This window comes from Cynara cardunculus, assembly GCF_001531365.2.
Source record: "Cynara cardunculus var. scolymus isolate 2C chromosome LG 11, CcrdV1, whole genome shotgun sequence".
Taxonomy (NCBI): Eukaryota; Viridiplantae; Streptophyta; class Magnoliopsida; order Asterales; family Asteraceae; genus Cynara; species Cynara cardunculus.
In genome coordinates this window covers 10305667-10322086 of record NC_037538.1, presented here as the reverse complement: position 1 = coordinate 10322086, position 16420 = coordinate 10305667, and the positions used below count along the sequence as shown (strand labels likewise).

The window sequence follows — 16420 nt, the reverse complement described above, 5'->3', positions numbered from 1 at the left end:
TTATTTTTGGTTTAATACTATAAATTTTATAAAGATAATAATTAAGTATTCTGTTAGAATTTAATGATTATACTAATTATATTTTAGATTTTTTATATTTAAAATGAGATGTTTATCATGTATTTGATTGTGTTTATCTGCAGTTAGTTACACGAATTTAGATATGAGATGAAATCGGATAAGAATGAAATCGTTTAGGGATGAACGTGTTTAAGAGTTTTTAAGAGTTTTAAGAATTTTTAAGAGTTTTAAGAGTTTTAGCCAAATGTTTTATAAGATAGTATAGATAATATAGTAGAAGCTATTAAAGTTGAATTTAGTGTTTTTTTAGGATTTTATATTTTAAAATTTTAGAGAAGATGTTGAACATTTATAATTGTTATATTTAATAATTTAACTTTTATAAAAATGTCATTCTTTGGAGGGGGAGTGGACGGGGAATATCCTAAATATATTCTTTCGCTTTTGAACAAATATTTCATATATCGGAAAAATAAAAGATCCGTCAACGTTTAGGGTTGATCATATTGTTATTAAATTTTTGCAAGCATTGCAATTATAATGTCATATTTTTTTAATTATGTATATAGGATTAGGTTTAGGGAAAAGCCAAAAAAAATGAAAAACTAAGGAACACTCTGGTAATCGTTCATCTATACGGTATGCACATGTACATACAAGTCATTTCTAAGCAATTTATCATGTATGTGCATGTGAAATACATGCACATGCGCATAAAAAAAACAAGAAACAACTTCAATTAATTATATGTACATGTGCATACCGTTCAGATGAATGGTTACTTGAGTGATTCTTTATCTTGTTGTATGACGTGCATGACTTGTTTTACGAATATAAATCAGCTAAAGAAAAGGTAAAAGGAGAAAATATGTACATACTATTATTAAAACTAAATAATGTCAAGTTATTAATAATGGTTAAATCTGATTACAGTTTGTTGCATTGTACCAACAAAATTATATGACTAAAAACAACTGAAGTTGTATAACAAAACAAGACTAGATCTAATATATAATTGGGTTTTCTTCTTTCTCTTGGCACAAAAGATCATGTTTTTTCTTAAGATATATATCGCTGTCACTAAAAAACACAAAGTATTTATGACTGTTTTGCTTAAACATTTTTAAGGCGTACTACATAAAATAATGGCATCACAAATACGAACTTATATTTACATATAAACTCACATTCTGTTGTTGAAAACTTTCATAAAAACAGTAACGCATTTATTGTCACCCACTTGCATGCACGCACATACATACAGTATGGATTTGTATCTCTTTAGTTGTTCTATATGGGATATGTGATTCGTTGATCTGACACAATACAGAGGTCTTCGTTACGAGTATCGAACTTGACTGAACTGAGCTTTCATCCTTCTTTAAACTAATCGACGTTGTGGCTTGTGTTTCAACGTATAGTACAAAATCGGCCTTAAATCGTCAACTTATCCAACGATTACATGCTTAAATCACAATTCTATTTTCTAATCCATCAAAACAGCGTACTTTCCCTTCATTACTCAACTTAATGGCCTTAAACACCATTCCTTAATGGCATATGCTAGTAAGCCAACGTAAAATACGATTTCTATATCAAAATCGCACTTGAAACTTGTTGATTTCTGTTGATACACTACTGCTTGTGCTTCATTTTTGCTTCAAGAATAAACTTGTTTTTAAGCATTTATAATCCATTATTCACTTAAAAAACAAAAACCGAACCATAGCAATTGGATGAGCTTTTAGTAACTGGTCACAGTTTCAGACTCACTTGCCCACTTGTAATAACGTCTACAATTAAATATTAAACGTTGATTGTTATTCGAAAAGTCTCTAGAATATTCAAGCTGCAATGCACAGATAACGATGACAATATATTTAATAAAAATCGTTTGTGACGGTAACCATTATTTCATATTTGATTTCCAAGACATTTGTATGGTGTAATGATATGTAACATAAAGAAACAATATTTTCATCAGAGGACCGATGTTTTTTTCTCAAATCATGATATTTTATTCGTGTACCTTGAACTCAACATCTCGTTACTAGGGATTTACGTCTTACAGACATATTATAATGAAAAGCGTTGCTATCATCAACAACTTTATAAGATTTTTATAGTTAATTGTCAATTACAGAACAATCATATAACATTGTTGTTCTAGATATGATAAATAATGCAACGCAAAATTTCTTTACCTTCACTGAATATAAACCCTTTTCTCTATCAATAAAATAATCACATCAAACATGACGTAACAGTTTCCGATATAAAAAAAATGATAAACCATGTTTAAGTCAAAACTTTGCCCATTGACATGGACAAACCATCTTTATCAAAAACATGTTTGACTTGACAAATATATGATAACGTCTACTCAAATGTAACCATCAGATCTCCCATTAGAGGTGCACAAGTGGTCTGAAACTTGAAATCTACACCAGTTACAAGAGAATGAAGAGATTCCATATCGGTTACTAAATGTACGATAGGTTATCACTTATCACCAATTATGATTCTTTGAAGTTAGACCGATTAAAGACCTACAAGATGGATTACTATTTTTTTTTTACCATTTTATATCTTACCTTGAATATATAGTGTTCGAATCTGTGATTTATTCACACAAATCAGAACTCTCAAAGACAAAAAGAATCAAGCAATCGTTTGGATCCTCCAAGCGTGATTTCTTGTATTTTAATGATTAGCAAATACAAATATTTGATTGGAATAAGTAAAGCATATTTAAAATAACTTATGTAAAAGAAGTCGATACATAAAAGCATAAAAAAGTTTAAAAGTTAAATCCAGTCTTAGAGACTCGACCTTAAGAACTGTCAATGAGACCAGTCATAACCGGTTACGACAACTACCACCTTGTTCAAGAAGGATCGGTTAAGGATCAAGACCGGTCACATAACTTACGGTTAAGCACGGATTGTGGAAGGACATACAAGGTCCGGACCCAGGTAGGGCCGGTTAGGCTTTTGCCTCTTACTCGAAACCCATGGACCCACTAGACTTTTAGGCCCATTAATGAGCCTATCACGGTATCACCTCTTTTTGACGTTTTTAGTTGGCCCATTAAGTCCATCTAAGGCCAAGAGATATGCGACCCATGTTGGTGAAAATTATTCGCACCTATGCAATGCAAATATGCAACTTCAAATCATCTATTTAAAGTGTCACTTTGCAATTATTCTTTACACCAATACAATATTACATACCTTTAAAAAATGGCTGATTATGTAATAATGCAAAGGATTCCGAACAGCCTAACCTTTTGTACTATGTGCCTGTTTATTCGGCTAGCTATACACATCTGTTTGGTAGTGACTTAATAATATATAAAGTGGTTCAGTAAACTTCTAAAAGGGAACTTTATGCAAAAAACCAAGTTTTCTTGAAATCTGCTCATCCCAATTTTAAAAAAAAAAAACACACGTTTCTTTCATCTATAAAAAAACCATCTCAAAGAAAAACACTCTCAATCTATATAGACGAATTAATACATAAAGTCAACATTATTCATATAGAACTTAATAAAAAACCAACCAAACAGCAAGGTGACCATGAAAGTTAAGCAGGAAACAAATATAAGGTTATTTGGATACCTTATCTATTTGAAGTAAAAGATTTTAGATAACACGTAATAAAATGGGTATTATCCATATCACGAAACCCTTACAGTTACCGATATTCATATCCTAACCATCAAGATAACGGATAATAAAACGGGTAATGGATAAACGGCAAAATCTTGTACTAAAGCTCGCAAGTGTGATGAAATCCATACTACTTGGTAAGACCAACAAAGGGTAAGGGACGGGTGGAGAAAACATTCGTAGCCATCTATGGTGTTCGCAGATACTAAAACCAAACCTGCATAACTCGAAAGATCACAATCATTGGCTTATGATGAATGGAAAATTGGAAATGCAATTTGCTTTCATAATCACCTCAACATATTCAAACAAGAAATCATAATCATGAAAGATCCACACCAACATCCATTCGCTAAGGTTCAAATTCATCATTCCAAAAGACCCGATTTCTTAATCATGGAATAGTAGCCAAGAACCGATTCTAAGCATGAAGGATCATCACTTCTAGTACATATTCACAAACATTTTCCTGGATATGTTTCGAACAGAATTGCAAGAATCGAAATGGAACCAGAATGAACACAAATAAACTTCAATCCTAAAAGGATCATCACTTCTAGCACATTCACAAACAATTTCCACTGGTTTTAGTAATGTGAATAAAATAAAAATTCATTCAGCAATGTGCCACTGCTTTCATACATAAATGAATTCGGATCATCAAATTCAACATTGGAAGCCAACTGAAACAAAAACAGTTCGTTATTCGAATGAATCGAGCTTCAATCCCAACTCAAACCCATGATTCCAAGCTCCAAATCCCACCTAAATGTAAGAACAATCTTTAATTTGCTTCAACAAATTTCCAATCATATGACAACAAAATGCGTATAATTCAAAACCCATAACAGAAAATTCAAGAATAATAGCATCATTCAGCTATATGGTAGCAAAATCCAAGTTCTAAAATCGAGTCATCAAAACCCTAATTTTAATCGAATCCCCTTCACTTACCAGGTCTTTCAAAGAAAGGACATCCAAAAAGGAAAATAAAGAACACAAAGGAAAACAATAGGGGTTCCAAGTAATTATGTATCAAAACCTGGGCGACTTTGAAAACCAAATCATCTGCCAATTCGTTCATTAATCATCGCCTCTCCCCTTGGGTTTCCGATAATTTTCCTCATAGTGCTTGGCCATCACGACCCCCGTCTTGTAAAGCTTGTGAACGTTCGGAACGTCGTAATTCTGAGCAACGTAGATCCCGAAAGCTGTACCCAACATGAAGGTTAAGCTGCTTCTGATTATACCCATGGGGGATTTCGAATCAAGTATTCAAAATTACAGACCAAATTGAAATGGGTTGGATCTATAACTCCATGCCTATTGATTGCGATAAGGGATTTATATTGAGACTTTGGGCATAATTCTTTTGAACTTGGGGGAGGGTTAATTCAATGGCTTCTTCCCCAAGGTCGCTTGCACCGATTGGCCTAGAACGTTCGGAGCAAGATACGCCTGTCCACTCCAATTTATGTGAATGACCATATTCATCCCTAAATTTCTCTTATTTACATGTTTGGTCCTTTGACCAAGGTAGAACCGTAAGGTAGTGTTTGGTATGCAGATTGGACAGGACAGAACAGGATAGGACAGAACGGGACGGGACAAGACAAGACTAATTGTCTGTCCTATGTTTGGTACGACTAGGACATGACAGAACAAAATTATTAAAATGACCATATTATTCCTAAATGTTGTTCAATGTTATTTTATATCATATAATGACTGTAAAATGACAACAAATCAATCAAAATATTATCATTTTAACTTTAGTCCCATGTTGTTCCACCTTTTTGGTGGAACAAGAAATATCAAGATTTGTCCCATTCGAATTAAAAAAAATCTCACCTTATCTCATGTTTTTTTGTCCATGGCATGCCAAACATGGAACTATTTTTTTTGTCTCGTCATGTCCCATGTAGTCTGCATATCAAACGCACCCTAAAAGTATACACAAGATTCAAATAGACCCTCAAACTAAAAAAACGATAAAAATGGACCATTTGAACTTTGCTATCATGATTACTTACATCAAGTTTGACCAAAAATAACAAATATAACCCTAATATCATTTCAAATGAAACTACTGGAAAACTATAAAATAAAGGTCATCTTTTGTACATGGTTTCAGAGCCAAATTCAACTGACAAGAGATTAGGAGAAATGGATCGTTTCAACTTGTTGGATATATGATTAGAAAGAGGAGCAAAGTCGGGGGTAGAGGAGGAAGTGTAACACCCTTTAAGATAGGTTGTTTCAGGGGGGAACTTCTGTAAAATTTCAAAATATTTTGTAATTGTTTGTATTTTCGAGCCTTGGGTTATTATAGTTTGGCCCTGAGTAACCTAATCAAAAGAAAGTGGATTTTTTAAGGAATTTTGGACCTGGACAGTAGCCCCGTGGTAAGTCGCCTCACTCACTGGAATGTTGGCATTTTGGAAATCGACTCGTGCCGTGAAAAAGAAGTCGAGCGGCATGTGGAGGTGGCCTAAGCTGCATGGCATGAGGCCTCACTCAATGTTTTGTGTTGAACTAGTTGGGTACTCGCGCAATGTGGCAGGATGCAAAAGTTCTATCAAAGATAAATTCAATTTTTAGATACCACATAAAGTTGGAAGCGACATAATAAACTTGGTGTTGTAATCCATGAAAATGCAGATTGAAAACAACAGTAAAAGACAGATTCAACTTCTTGAATAACATCCACATCTCAAGCCAATATGTCATTCGAAACCACCGTTGTCAATTTTTAAACATCTTCATTATCGTTCAACAAATCATCGTCCACATTTGTTCCAACCATCAACCAACACTGGTGCCATTGATTTTGTTACAATTGTAGGTGAACACAATTTGGTATGTTCTCGTCAGTCTAAAGGACTGAACCACTTTGGTTTTGTGAGAATGGTGAACCACAAATCCACCAAAATCTTTCAGTTTGGCTATTCACAGTATTCAGTGATCTCAATATCAAATAGGTAGTTTGGGCTTCAATTTTGGATCCTACCTGATACATTTTAAATCTACAACCTTCCAATAAAAATAAAAGTCATCGAATCCAAATGATTGTTTTAGTATAATTCAAACTCAAATACTAATTTCATTGAACTACTATTCATGTGTATCGGACTTCAGCTTTTACATTTTAGGTTTAATTTGGACTTCACTGTAAGATTCATCTCATGATTTTTTTTATCAGCATTAATAGGGAATTTCCTTATTAGAAATATATTATACACATAAAGCAAGTATAAATAACATTATGACATCAATCTCTTAAAATTAATGGGTTGTGAGCAAAACCAAATCTTCAACAACAACAAAAACGATCATGCATGCACACTTAATGAAAGCTTGAAAAAGGAACAAATAAATATACACAATGGCAAAAAAAAATGAAGCGATGGCCATGATGAATACACACACATAAATCAACAAAATTTGACAACAAAGATATACTTCAAGAACTCTTCAAATCTTCATATGAGTTCAAGCAGCTTCATTTAAACATTAAAGAAAGCTCTTACACTTAAACATTTGGCATTTGGTATTATCATGCATTTGGCATCTATTAAATGAAAGTTCTTACATTTAAACATTAAATAAATTAATAAAATTAAAAAAAATCAACAATTCATAAATATAGCCCAACTATTCGAGCAATTGTTAGTCTTTACTCTAGCTAGTCATAGCCACCAATACATCTTCACGTGGAATTCCACCAACTACAAAGGTCCAACACCTAAACACGATAAATCCAACACAAAATCAACCAATATACTCAACCATCATTTGAAGAACACATGAAACGATATATTAAATGAGAAAATGGAAAGATAATCGACATCACATCCAAATTTTTGGTTAAGTCCACCGTTCTTGGGATAGGGATTTGCCTAAATCGACTGCCAAATCATTGGATAACTATAAGTAGTATTGTAATACTCAACCGTTTACTAAATGTTTACTAGATCCTGGGGCCTTTCTGCCACCGAGAAACAATTCATGCTTGACAAAAAGAATATTAGCCCATTACCTGAATCATTCATCACGCCATAACTTGTAAGATCATCTTTTTTGAAATCCAAAAATAAAAAAGTTTGAATAAGCCTACTCGGAAAGTCTATCCCTCAAACAATCTTTGAATAAAGTCTATCCCTCAAAAAATCAAATTGTCAACCATGATCATGTGTATAAACCTAATTGAAAACAAAAATGAAATCAAGAACCTATAGCGTATAAAACCCAAATGAAAACAATACTATATGGACTTTATAGAACCCAAATGAAATCAAGAACTATAGAACCCAGATGCACATAACTTGTATGTTTTGTCTAAAAACATTTTGGATTTCCATCCTGAAATGTTTCAAGTGTGCCAACCATGCAAAGGCACATATAAATCAAGACAGTAAACCGTTGGGACAGACATTTGCACACATGACCACTTAAACTTGTTAGAAAAATGTAAGAATCATGCATAGAAACATAAGAACAAATATGAACTAGGTACATGCATTCCAATTCTCCAAAAGTGAAGTTAGATAATTTAGACAACCAACATTTTGATGATGAACAAGAGTAGTGGTTGTTGCTGAAAGTAAGTTGAAAATAGAACCATTCTTCTTTGAGAGCAGCGGCTGTGTCCAAGTACTTTTGAAATATAGGCAAAGTATGTGTCCCTCTTCTTCTGAAACACTACTATATGTGTATGTGTGTATTTCTCTCATAGTTTTCATGAGTACTCGTTCATTTGAAAAGTCAACAATTTTTAGCATAAATTTTGATGATGAACACCATACCTTCTCATCTCCAATTCTCTATAATGTAGCATCACACTCAAATCTGTTTGGTTTTCTGGAATGACTCAAAACAAAAGCGTTTTTCCCTTTCTTTCCAAGTGACAGAAGCATCATAAAGAAAGATATATGGATACTAAAAAAAATTCTAAGCTTTTTCCCACTTTTGGCAAGCGAAGAATCGAATGTTGTTTGGGCCTTTCACACAAATGCAAACAAAAAATCAAATGCTTACCTACAACTTTCGGTTGGGCGGCTTCCACACAAATGTTGTTTGATTTTGTAGAGGAGACACCCAAACCTGAAAAGAATTCTTTTCTATCACTCTACACTGTGGTACCGATTGCTATACATATATGAAACGTAGAGGCAAAGAAACGACCAATTGCAATCAAAAATATCAAATTAAACAATGGACTGACGATGGAAACCTGTAAATCGAAGCTCCTTGACTTGAAGAGATTCAGGTCCTGCAAGAGAGAAAGATTTTGACAACCACTAAATAACAGATGTACCAACAATAAAAAATTGGAAACTACAACAAAGAGAATGAATCCCCAACCTTTACTTCGTGACCCGAAAACTCACCGAATCTTCTTCTGGTGGAATAAAAAAATGTTATAAATCAGACACACCAGAAAAAGATTATTGTAATTTAAGCATAATATGTCCACATAAAACAAAAAAACTATCAGGACCAATTCAATATAGTGGAATAAGAAATAAGGGAACAAAAAAGACTCCACCTGAACATGTAATCCTTGAAATATATAGATTAAATCATGGCATATTTGTAATAAATGAAAAGTTGAACAAAAATAAACATTGATGAACATTCTAAAACGAAGGTATTTGTGGAAAAGATCATGACATATGAACACCATATAATTATGAACATATTTTTATGAACATATATGAGCACATTATTATGAATACATTTTTATGAACACCTATGAACATCATTAAATACCATAAAAGTAACTTCAACATAAAAATTACCTATTCGTCCTTCATCATTAAATCAAATATTTAAAGTAACCTCTACTAAAGAATTAATTTTATTGGTTCAATAAGTTTACAAAGTTAAGACCATATTCTTAGGTTAATAAAAGATCTTACCCCCCCTCTTTCTCTTTATGTGTGTGTGTGAGAGAGAGAAAATGAGATAATTGAAAATTAAGTTATTAATATAAAAACTTGCATAATAATTTACAAGAAATGACGAATAAATAAAGTATAAAAAAATATTTTATAATAACTAATTTATATTTTTTTATCAATATTAATTTATATATTTTATAGATTTATTAAAAGAAAATAGAATGATTAAAAAATAATAAATGAAATATTAACAGAAAAATAATGTATACCAGAATCTGAGTTCTTGTTCAAGCACATGGGTTCTAATAATAACATGTAACTGAACAAGAAGCTATGTCACACAATAAAGGTTCTTATAAAAATTTCAAGAAAACCTCAACAAATTCTCAACTGTAAATGCTCTTATAATCCATACAACGTTCAAAATATCGTTATAAAAATGATCAATTTTGAAAATTATTATAAAAGTCTTTTAATTTCCCAAATCACTTTTAATAAATAAACTGAATTTTTCATTATGAATAGTCAAGTCTGTTGTTTGTATTTTTATTTGAATTAATAACAACTGAACTTTTAAAAATTGGTTCTTTATATCATTTTACCTATAAAAAACTACCTGTAACCAGTTAAAAGTATTTTTATGTAGAAAAAACCTACATTAGTTTTACCATTTTCAATTGTAAAGACCCATAATCAGATCTTTATCTTAACCTCAAATCATTAATAAATTTCAACCTTAAAAATTGGAAACTTACATAAAATACTGGATTGAAACAGTTTAAACATAAATCACAGCGGAAGTAAATTCTTCTGATCATACAGCAATTGCTTAAACCCACAACTGACTACTCTTCGTCAAGACAAGTCACGACTAGACTTCATTTCAAGTCTATCCTCTTCACGCATAGCCTGGCGCTACGCCCTCTCTTTGCCCTTGCTACTATTCCCATAAGTGTAGTGACCTGGTTGCATTTTTTTTTTATTAAAAAAACACGAGTTTGGTGAGCCTAAGGCCCAGTGAATAAACGGTTTACACACAGTTCATAAACTACCGAAAACATGAGGGGGAAAGGACTATATCACACAACATTGTCTGGCGAACTTCACACAACATGTTCGTTTTTACGGCTTAACAAGCTTCACACAGCGTGCTTGTTTTCAGGATTAAATCCTTAGTACAGTTCCCCCCCAAATTTCCCACACAACATTTTATCACAGAAAACACGTTCACACAGCAAACATATTCGTAAAATACAACAAGCTTGCAATTTAACAGAAATAGATATGCAACCCTTAAAAAACATCACGTAAACTCACCGTGATTGATAGCTTCGAACGTTCGTCGGATGAACGTCACACACACAACTCTTGAGTATCGATTCCCTGCTTTCGCCTTCTAGCTCTTGAATACCTCTATTTGCTAGTAAGGAACCAATCTCTAGCTCATCACCTCTATGTATACTCTTCGTAACCTCCTTACGAATTAATTACCACTTAATTGGTCGGTTACAAGGCAATTAATATCATTTTAAAAACCTAATTTATTCCTTTATAGCGGTTACGATTCTAGGCCATAAATAGTTCTAACGGCCAAAAATAAAAAAAAAATAAGTAAGATTCTCAAAAACCTCAAATAATATTTTAAGTTATTGCATCAACCCTATACAATTCAAACCCCTCGAACCCAATGATATCATCACCGTATCGTCGTCTGCTCTCCATCGCCACCGTTGCCCCAGACATCTATCTCCCTCCTTTTGATATGTTTCTTTGTCTTTTGATTCTTCCTATTTTCCGATAATTTAATGGAATACATGTAAGCAAATTTTTAAACGAGAGAACCGAGAAACAAAAAAAAAACTGATCAAAAAGAGGGATATTGATAGCAAGGGTCATTGGGGAGTAATAACAGTGATGGTGAGTTGACAACGAGAGGTTTAAATGCCATAAGATTTGAGAATGATAAAACTGATTTAGATATTTTACTTTAAAGTCTTCCTAAACATGTTACAAGTATTTTTATAAGGTTAAAAGAACGTAAATAACTAATTTCTAGAAGTTATATAATTTATCTATTTATGAATATAATTTAGCGATATAATCGTTTAAAATAAAATAAAAAAGTTTGATAATTTATTTATGTAAAGTTAATGATATTCTGGATTATTTCTCATGAAAATGAAGTTACGTAATATTACTTGGTATTTACTACAACTTGCAATGGTGCTTTTTATTTTATAGTGTCCTTTTTCTCTTTTTAAATAAGATAAATGTCGTGTTTTTATCTAACAAAACAAAAAGGTAATATATTATTTTTAAAAGAGTCTTTGATTAAAGAAAAATTATCTAAAATGATTAATTTATATATTGATAAAATGGTTATATTTCAGATTTTTTTTTCACAAATGACCATAAAAAGCACTCTTGAAGGGTGATTTTACTTTATTGCAGGCGATTTGGGTTTTGAGGGTACGAATAGGCTCACATGCATGCTATTCTAGGGACAAAAACACGATATTTTTTTTATCATTTTATGCATACCCTTTACTATAGAAAATCACCCCTAGGGGCGATTTTAACTGTTATTTTGTCCGATAGTGGAGATATTTTATGATGCACATTTTTGGTTGATTTGACACGACACGACTAAACATAGGAGGCGATTGTACATGTTATTTCCTCTTATCATGACATGATTTTGTATAAAATGTCCATAGGAGGGGATCATTTCATCACCATCAACTTCCACCAACCACCGAACATCTGTCATATGCTCACGTCCACCACCGTCCACTGACATCTTCCACCAAATAATCTCTTATGTCTAGTCACATCGTCATTGAGTTGTCAAATCAATCAAAAAGTTGTGTCACGGAATATTTCCACTACAGAACAACATAGAGGTCAAAATCGTCTCCTAGGACGATTTACATGAGATCTTAAAAAAAAATAAGATTTTCGTCCCCCAAAAAGCATACATGTGGAACTCATTCATATCTCAAATCACAAAATCACTCCCATAAAGTAAAAATCGTTCTCCGGGGGCAATCTTTGTGAAGAAAAAAAATTCTGAAAAATGATCATTTTGTTTGTATATCATGTTTAAAATGATCATTTTGAGTAATTTTTCTTGATTAAAATATTACTATTTATTTTATAATTCCAAAAAATAAATTACTCTTTTACTATGGATTAACCTTAATTAGGCTTTGATAGATTTGTTAATAAAATTAATTCTTTTTTACTTTTATAAATCATTAGCATGATTAGACTTTAGATAGCTTTAAATATCTTATTACGTTGGTGTAATTATATTTTAGAAAGCCGTAAATATTTTTTTATTACGTTAATGTGATTACAATTTAAAAAGCCATAAGTATTTTTTTATTACATTTGAATACATTCAACCTTTTTGGTCGTTTTCTTTTCAATGAATTTATATTAAATTTTACTCGATTGATATGGTCGAGATAAAATATAATATTAAATTAACTTATTTTCATGTAAATAAAGCAAAATTGTTGTCTGTAACGTATATTATAATTTATTTTGTATCATACGTATTTTAACCTAATTAGTTTTGAAGATTTGAAGAAAACGCTGACTTTATTTGCAGAAACCAAACAAGGGCTTTTAAATCATGGATATGGTTTCATAAAGAGTTGGTAGTTTATGTAAGATTTAATCATGAAGGTGTCAACTGGTAAAATTTTGTGTTTGTTTTTCAGATGTTACTGGTTTAAGTTTCATCAAGGTTTACGAGAGAGTTTATTAGAATGTTAACTTCAAAATATTAGGAGACTAATGAGGTATGCTAAACTGGTTTGTATAGTTAGGGTTGTTTGTTTACCTTTTAATAGTTTTATTAAGAAGCATGCTCCGAATTGTTAAGAGATAAATCTTGTTTAGAAAAAAAAAATCGGCCTCTTAATGGTTCTAAAACCCTCTGAATGATTTTGTATGTTGGGCCTCCCTTGACTGTTCAGCGCCCTAATTTCATTGTAAACAATTATGTTTTTCATTTTACAATATATCATGAGAGCCTCTTAATCATTCGGACCACTTGATCATTATGTATCAAATCATTCAACAACTACCACACTACCACTTAAGAGTACGTCTGATGCACATACTATATAGGACATGACAAGACAAAAAAATAATCTCAGGTTTAACATGACATGAAACATAAACTACATAAGATAAAACTCAATTTCATGAGATAAAAAGAAGGATTTTTTTTTCCTTTCAAAAAGGTAGAACAATCTTGAACAAAAAATAATTATGTTATTATTACACTTTACTATATTATTATTATATTTTACTTTATTTAGTATAATGATTAAAAGAAATTAGTATTACTACTTTTATTAGTACTAGTAACATTTTATTGTTATTATTATGGTTATATAAAATTATTAAATATATGTATTAAAATTTTAAAATGATGATAATATTTTTATTATTACTTAATTAATGATGTTCAATATAAAATTAAATGTTACCACAAACCTCTTTTTCTGCGTGTTTGTGCATTTTATATGTACAAAAAAAATTATCTATCTTAATAGAAAATAATAAAAATAAAGTGCTTTCTTACATAAAATCATTTAAATATTTCATGTAACTTATAACTATTAAATAAAAATAAAAAGTATAAAAAAAATATTTTAAGGGACAATATAGTCATTTTCATATGGTTATCCTGTGATGTCTCATGCAATCTGCACATAGATGGGTAAATTATGCGAGTCAAGATCGAGTATCGATAAACTCGACTTGAACTTGATAGTCATTTCTCAACCTCAAACTCGACTAGAAAACTCGTAAACGGTTCTCTAAGCTCGACTCGAACTCAATAGTAATCTTCTAAAATCAAACTCGTTTGAATCTCGAACTCGAGCTTCTTTGAACTCGTTTGATGCTCGAATCTTGTGAAATACTATTCAAATTTCACATTTTCCAAGATTACACATTGAAAATTATGAAACTTGAGGGTATGTTCTAATAAATTATAAAAACTAAAAGGTGTATTTTTTAAATTTATAAAACTCGACGGATGCCTCTCAAGTTTTTATTGAGTCGATCTCGAATAATTTGTAAGTTGTCTCGTTTCGTTTATATCTCTATATGACCATAAAATACTACCTCGAGGTTACCAAATATTTATAAGATTTAAATATAACTATATATATATATATATATACTATATTATAAAGTATTTGACAAAAACTCTTAAAAATCATTTTTTATGTATAAAATACTGTATATTGATGCATATTACTTAAAATTCAAGATTACAAGTAATTATTCATAAGTACAACTTATTAAAGCTCCATGTTTGAATTCGTGTAACTAACTGTGGATAAACATAACTAAATAGAGGATAAACATTTCATTTTAAAATATAAAAAATCTAAATGATAATTATCGAGTTTTAACAAAATAATTAATTATTATCTTTATAAGAAAATTATATTATTAAACAAAATATAAATTACTTCGTTATTGAACCTAAATTAAATTATAATAAAAAATAAATTAAAAATTACACAAAAAATAGGAATTTTAAATAGTTAAWTTGATAYTAATATCGATATATTTTTGTCAAATTTTTATGATATCTTTAAATTCATATTTTATTCAAAAAATAAAAAACATTATCATTTTTTTAAAATCGCATAAAACCATACTATAACATCGACTGAAATAAAAAATAAAATAAAATATTAAAATCAAGATATATCTCGCTACATTACGTGAATACCCTTCTAGTATATAAAAATATAGTCCTCCACATTAAACCAACGGTTGGTATATATCTATCGTATAATTTAAGTGATCTGTAAATACACTATTTACTTGTGAAGCAGGTTTTGCAATTATTAAAGAAGTGGGCCACAAAAGGGCCCACCAAGAATAGTGGGCTCTAACCAATGAAATCTAATAAGCCCTATATAATCATTGGGTGGAGGGATGACATGTCAAAGTTGAAAATTGTATGCCTTTCAAAAGATGGTCAAGATATGCTCAAGTAGGTTGAAATTTAATTAACATTTATATATATATATATATGAAATAAATTCAACCGAGAATGGTAATGGTAACTAACTAATAGAACATGAAAACGGTCAAAATACATACAAAATTATTAACATTAACGATCAACACAACAATGTGAAAGCAGTGTGGTCCGTGACCACAAGTCGTAACCAAAATTGTATGAATCACATGTGATTTTAGTGTAAAATCACAAGTAATTTGATGTTTTCTTATTCTTTTGATTTGGTTACTGTTTTCTTTTATATATATATATATATATATATATATATAAGTAGGAAGGTTTAAAAGAAAACATTAACTTTTGATTTTGTAACAAATTATTTTTATTTTTGATTTTATTTTAGAAAGATGGTGACTAATAATTTTTTAATTTTTGTAATATAATCGTATTTTATTTTTAAAAAGTAACCAATATTAATAATTAAATAATATGTGAGTGAATGGAACTCAGAAAGTTTATACGTAAAACTAAAAAAAGTGAAACAACGATTTGTGTTTAAGTTCATAGATGAAACCAAAATTCATAGGTGAAACCGGAAAGTGAAACAATGATTTTTGTTTGAAGTTCATAGATGAAACCATATAATCAAACAATAATTATAAGTAAAATCACATAATCAAATTTCATAGATGGAACCGTAAAATTAATGTTTATTTAAAGTTCATATGTGAAACAAAAAAGTGAATTTGATAATTAAGGAAGATTAAACAAATTCACATGTGAAATTAAATATTTATAGGTGAAACAATTATGTGAATTAG

General features: G+C 30.6%; 1 protein-coding gene across 1 annotated transcript; it reads right to left on the bottom strand.

Annotated features, from left to right (window-relative positions):
* Nucleotides 1-4463: 4463 nt before the first annotated feature.
* On the bottom strand, nucleotides 4464-5119 carry LOC112522189. The gene has a single exon (XM_025131282.1). The coding sequence runs from the start codon at nucleotides 4944-4946 to the stop codon at nucleotides 4776-4778; it is 171 nt and encodes a 56-aa protein (XP_024987050.1). The 5' UTR covers nucleotides 4947-5119; the 3' UTR covers nucleotides 4464-4775.
* Nucleotides 5120-16420: the final 11301 nt, after the last annotated feature.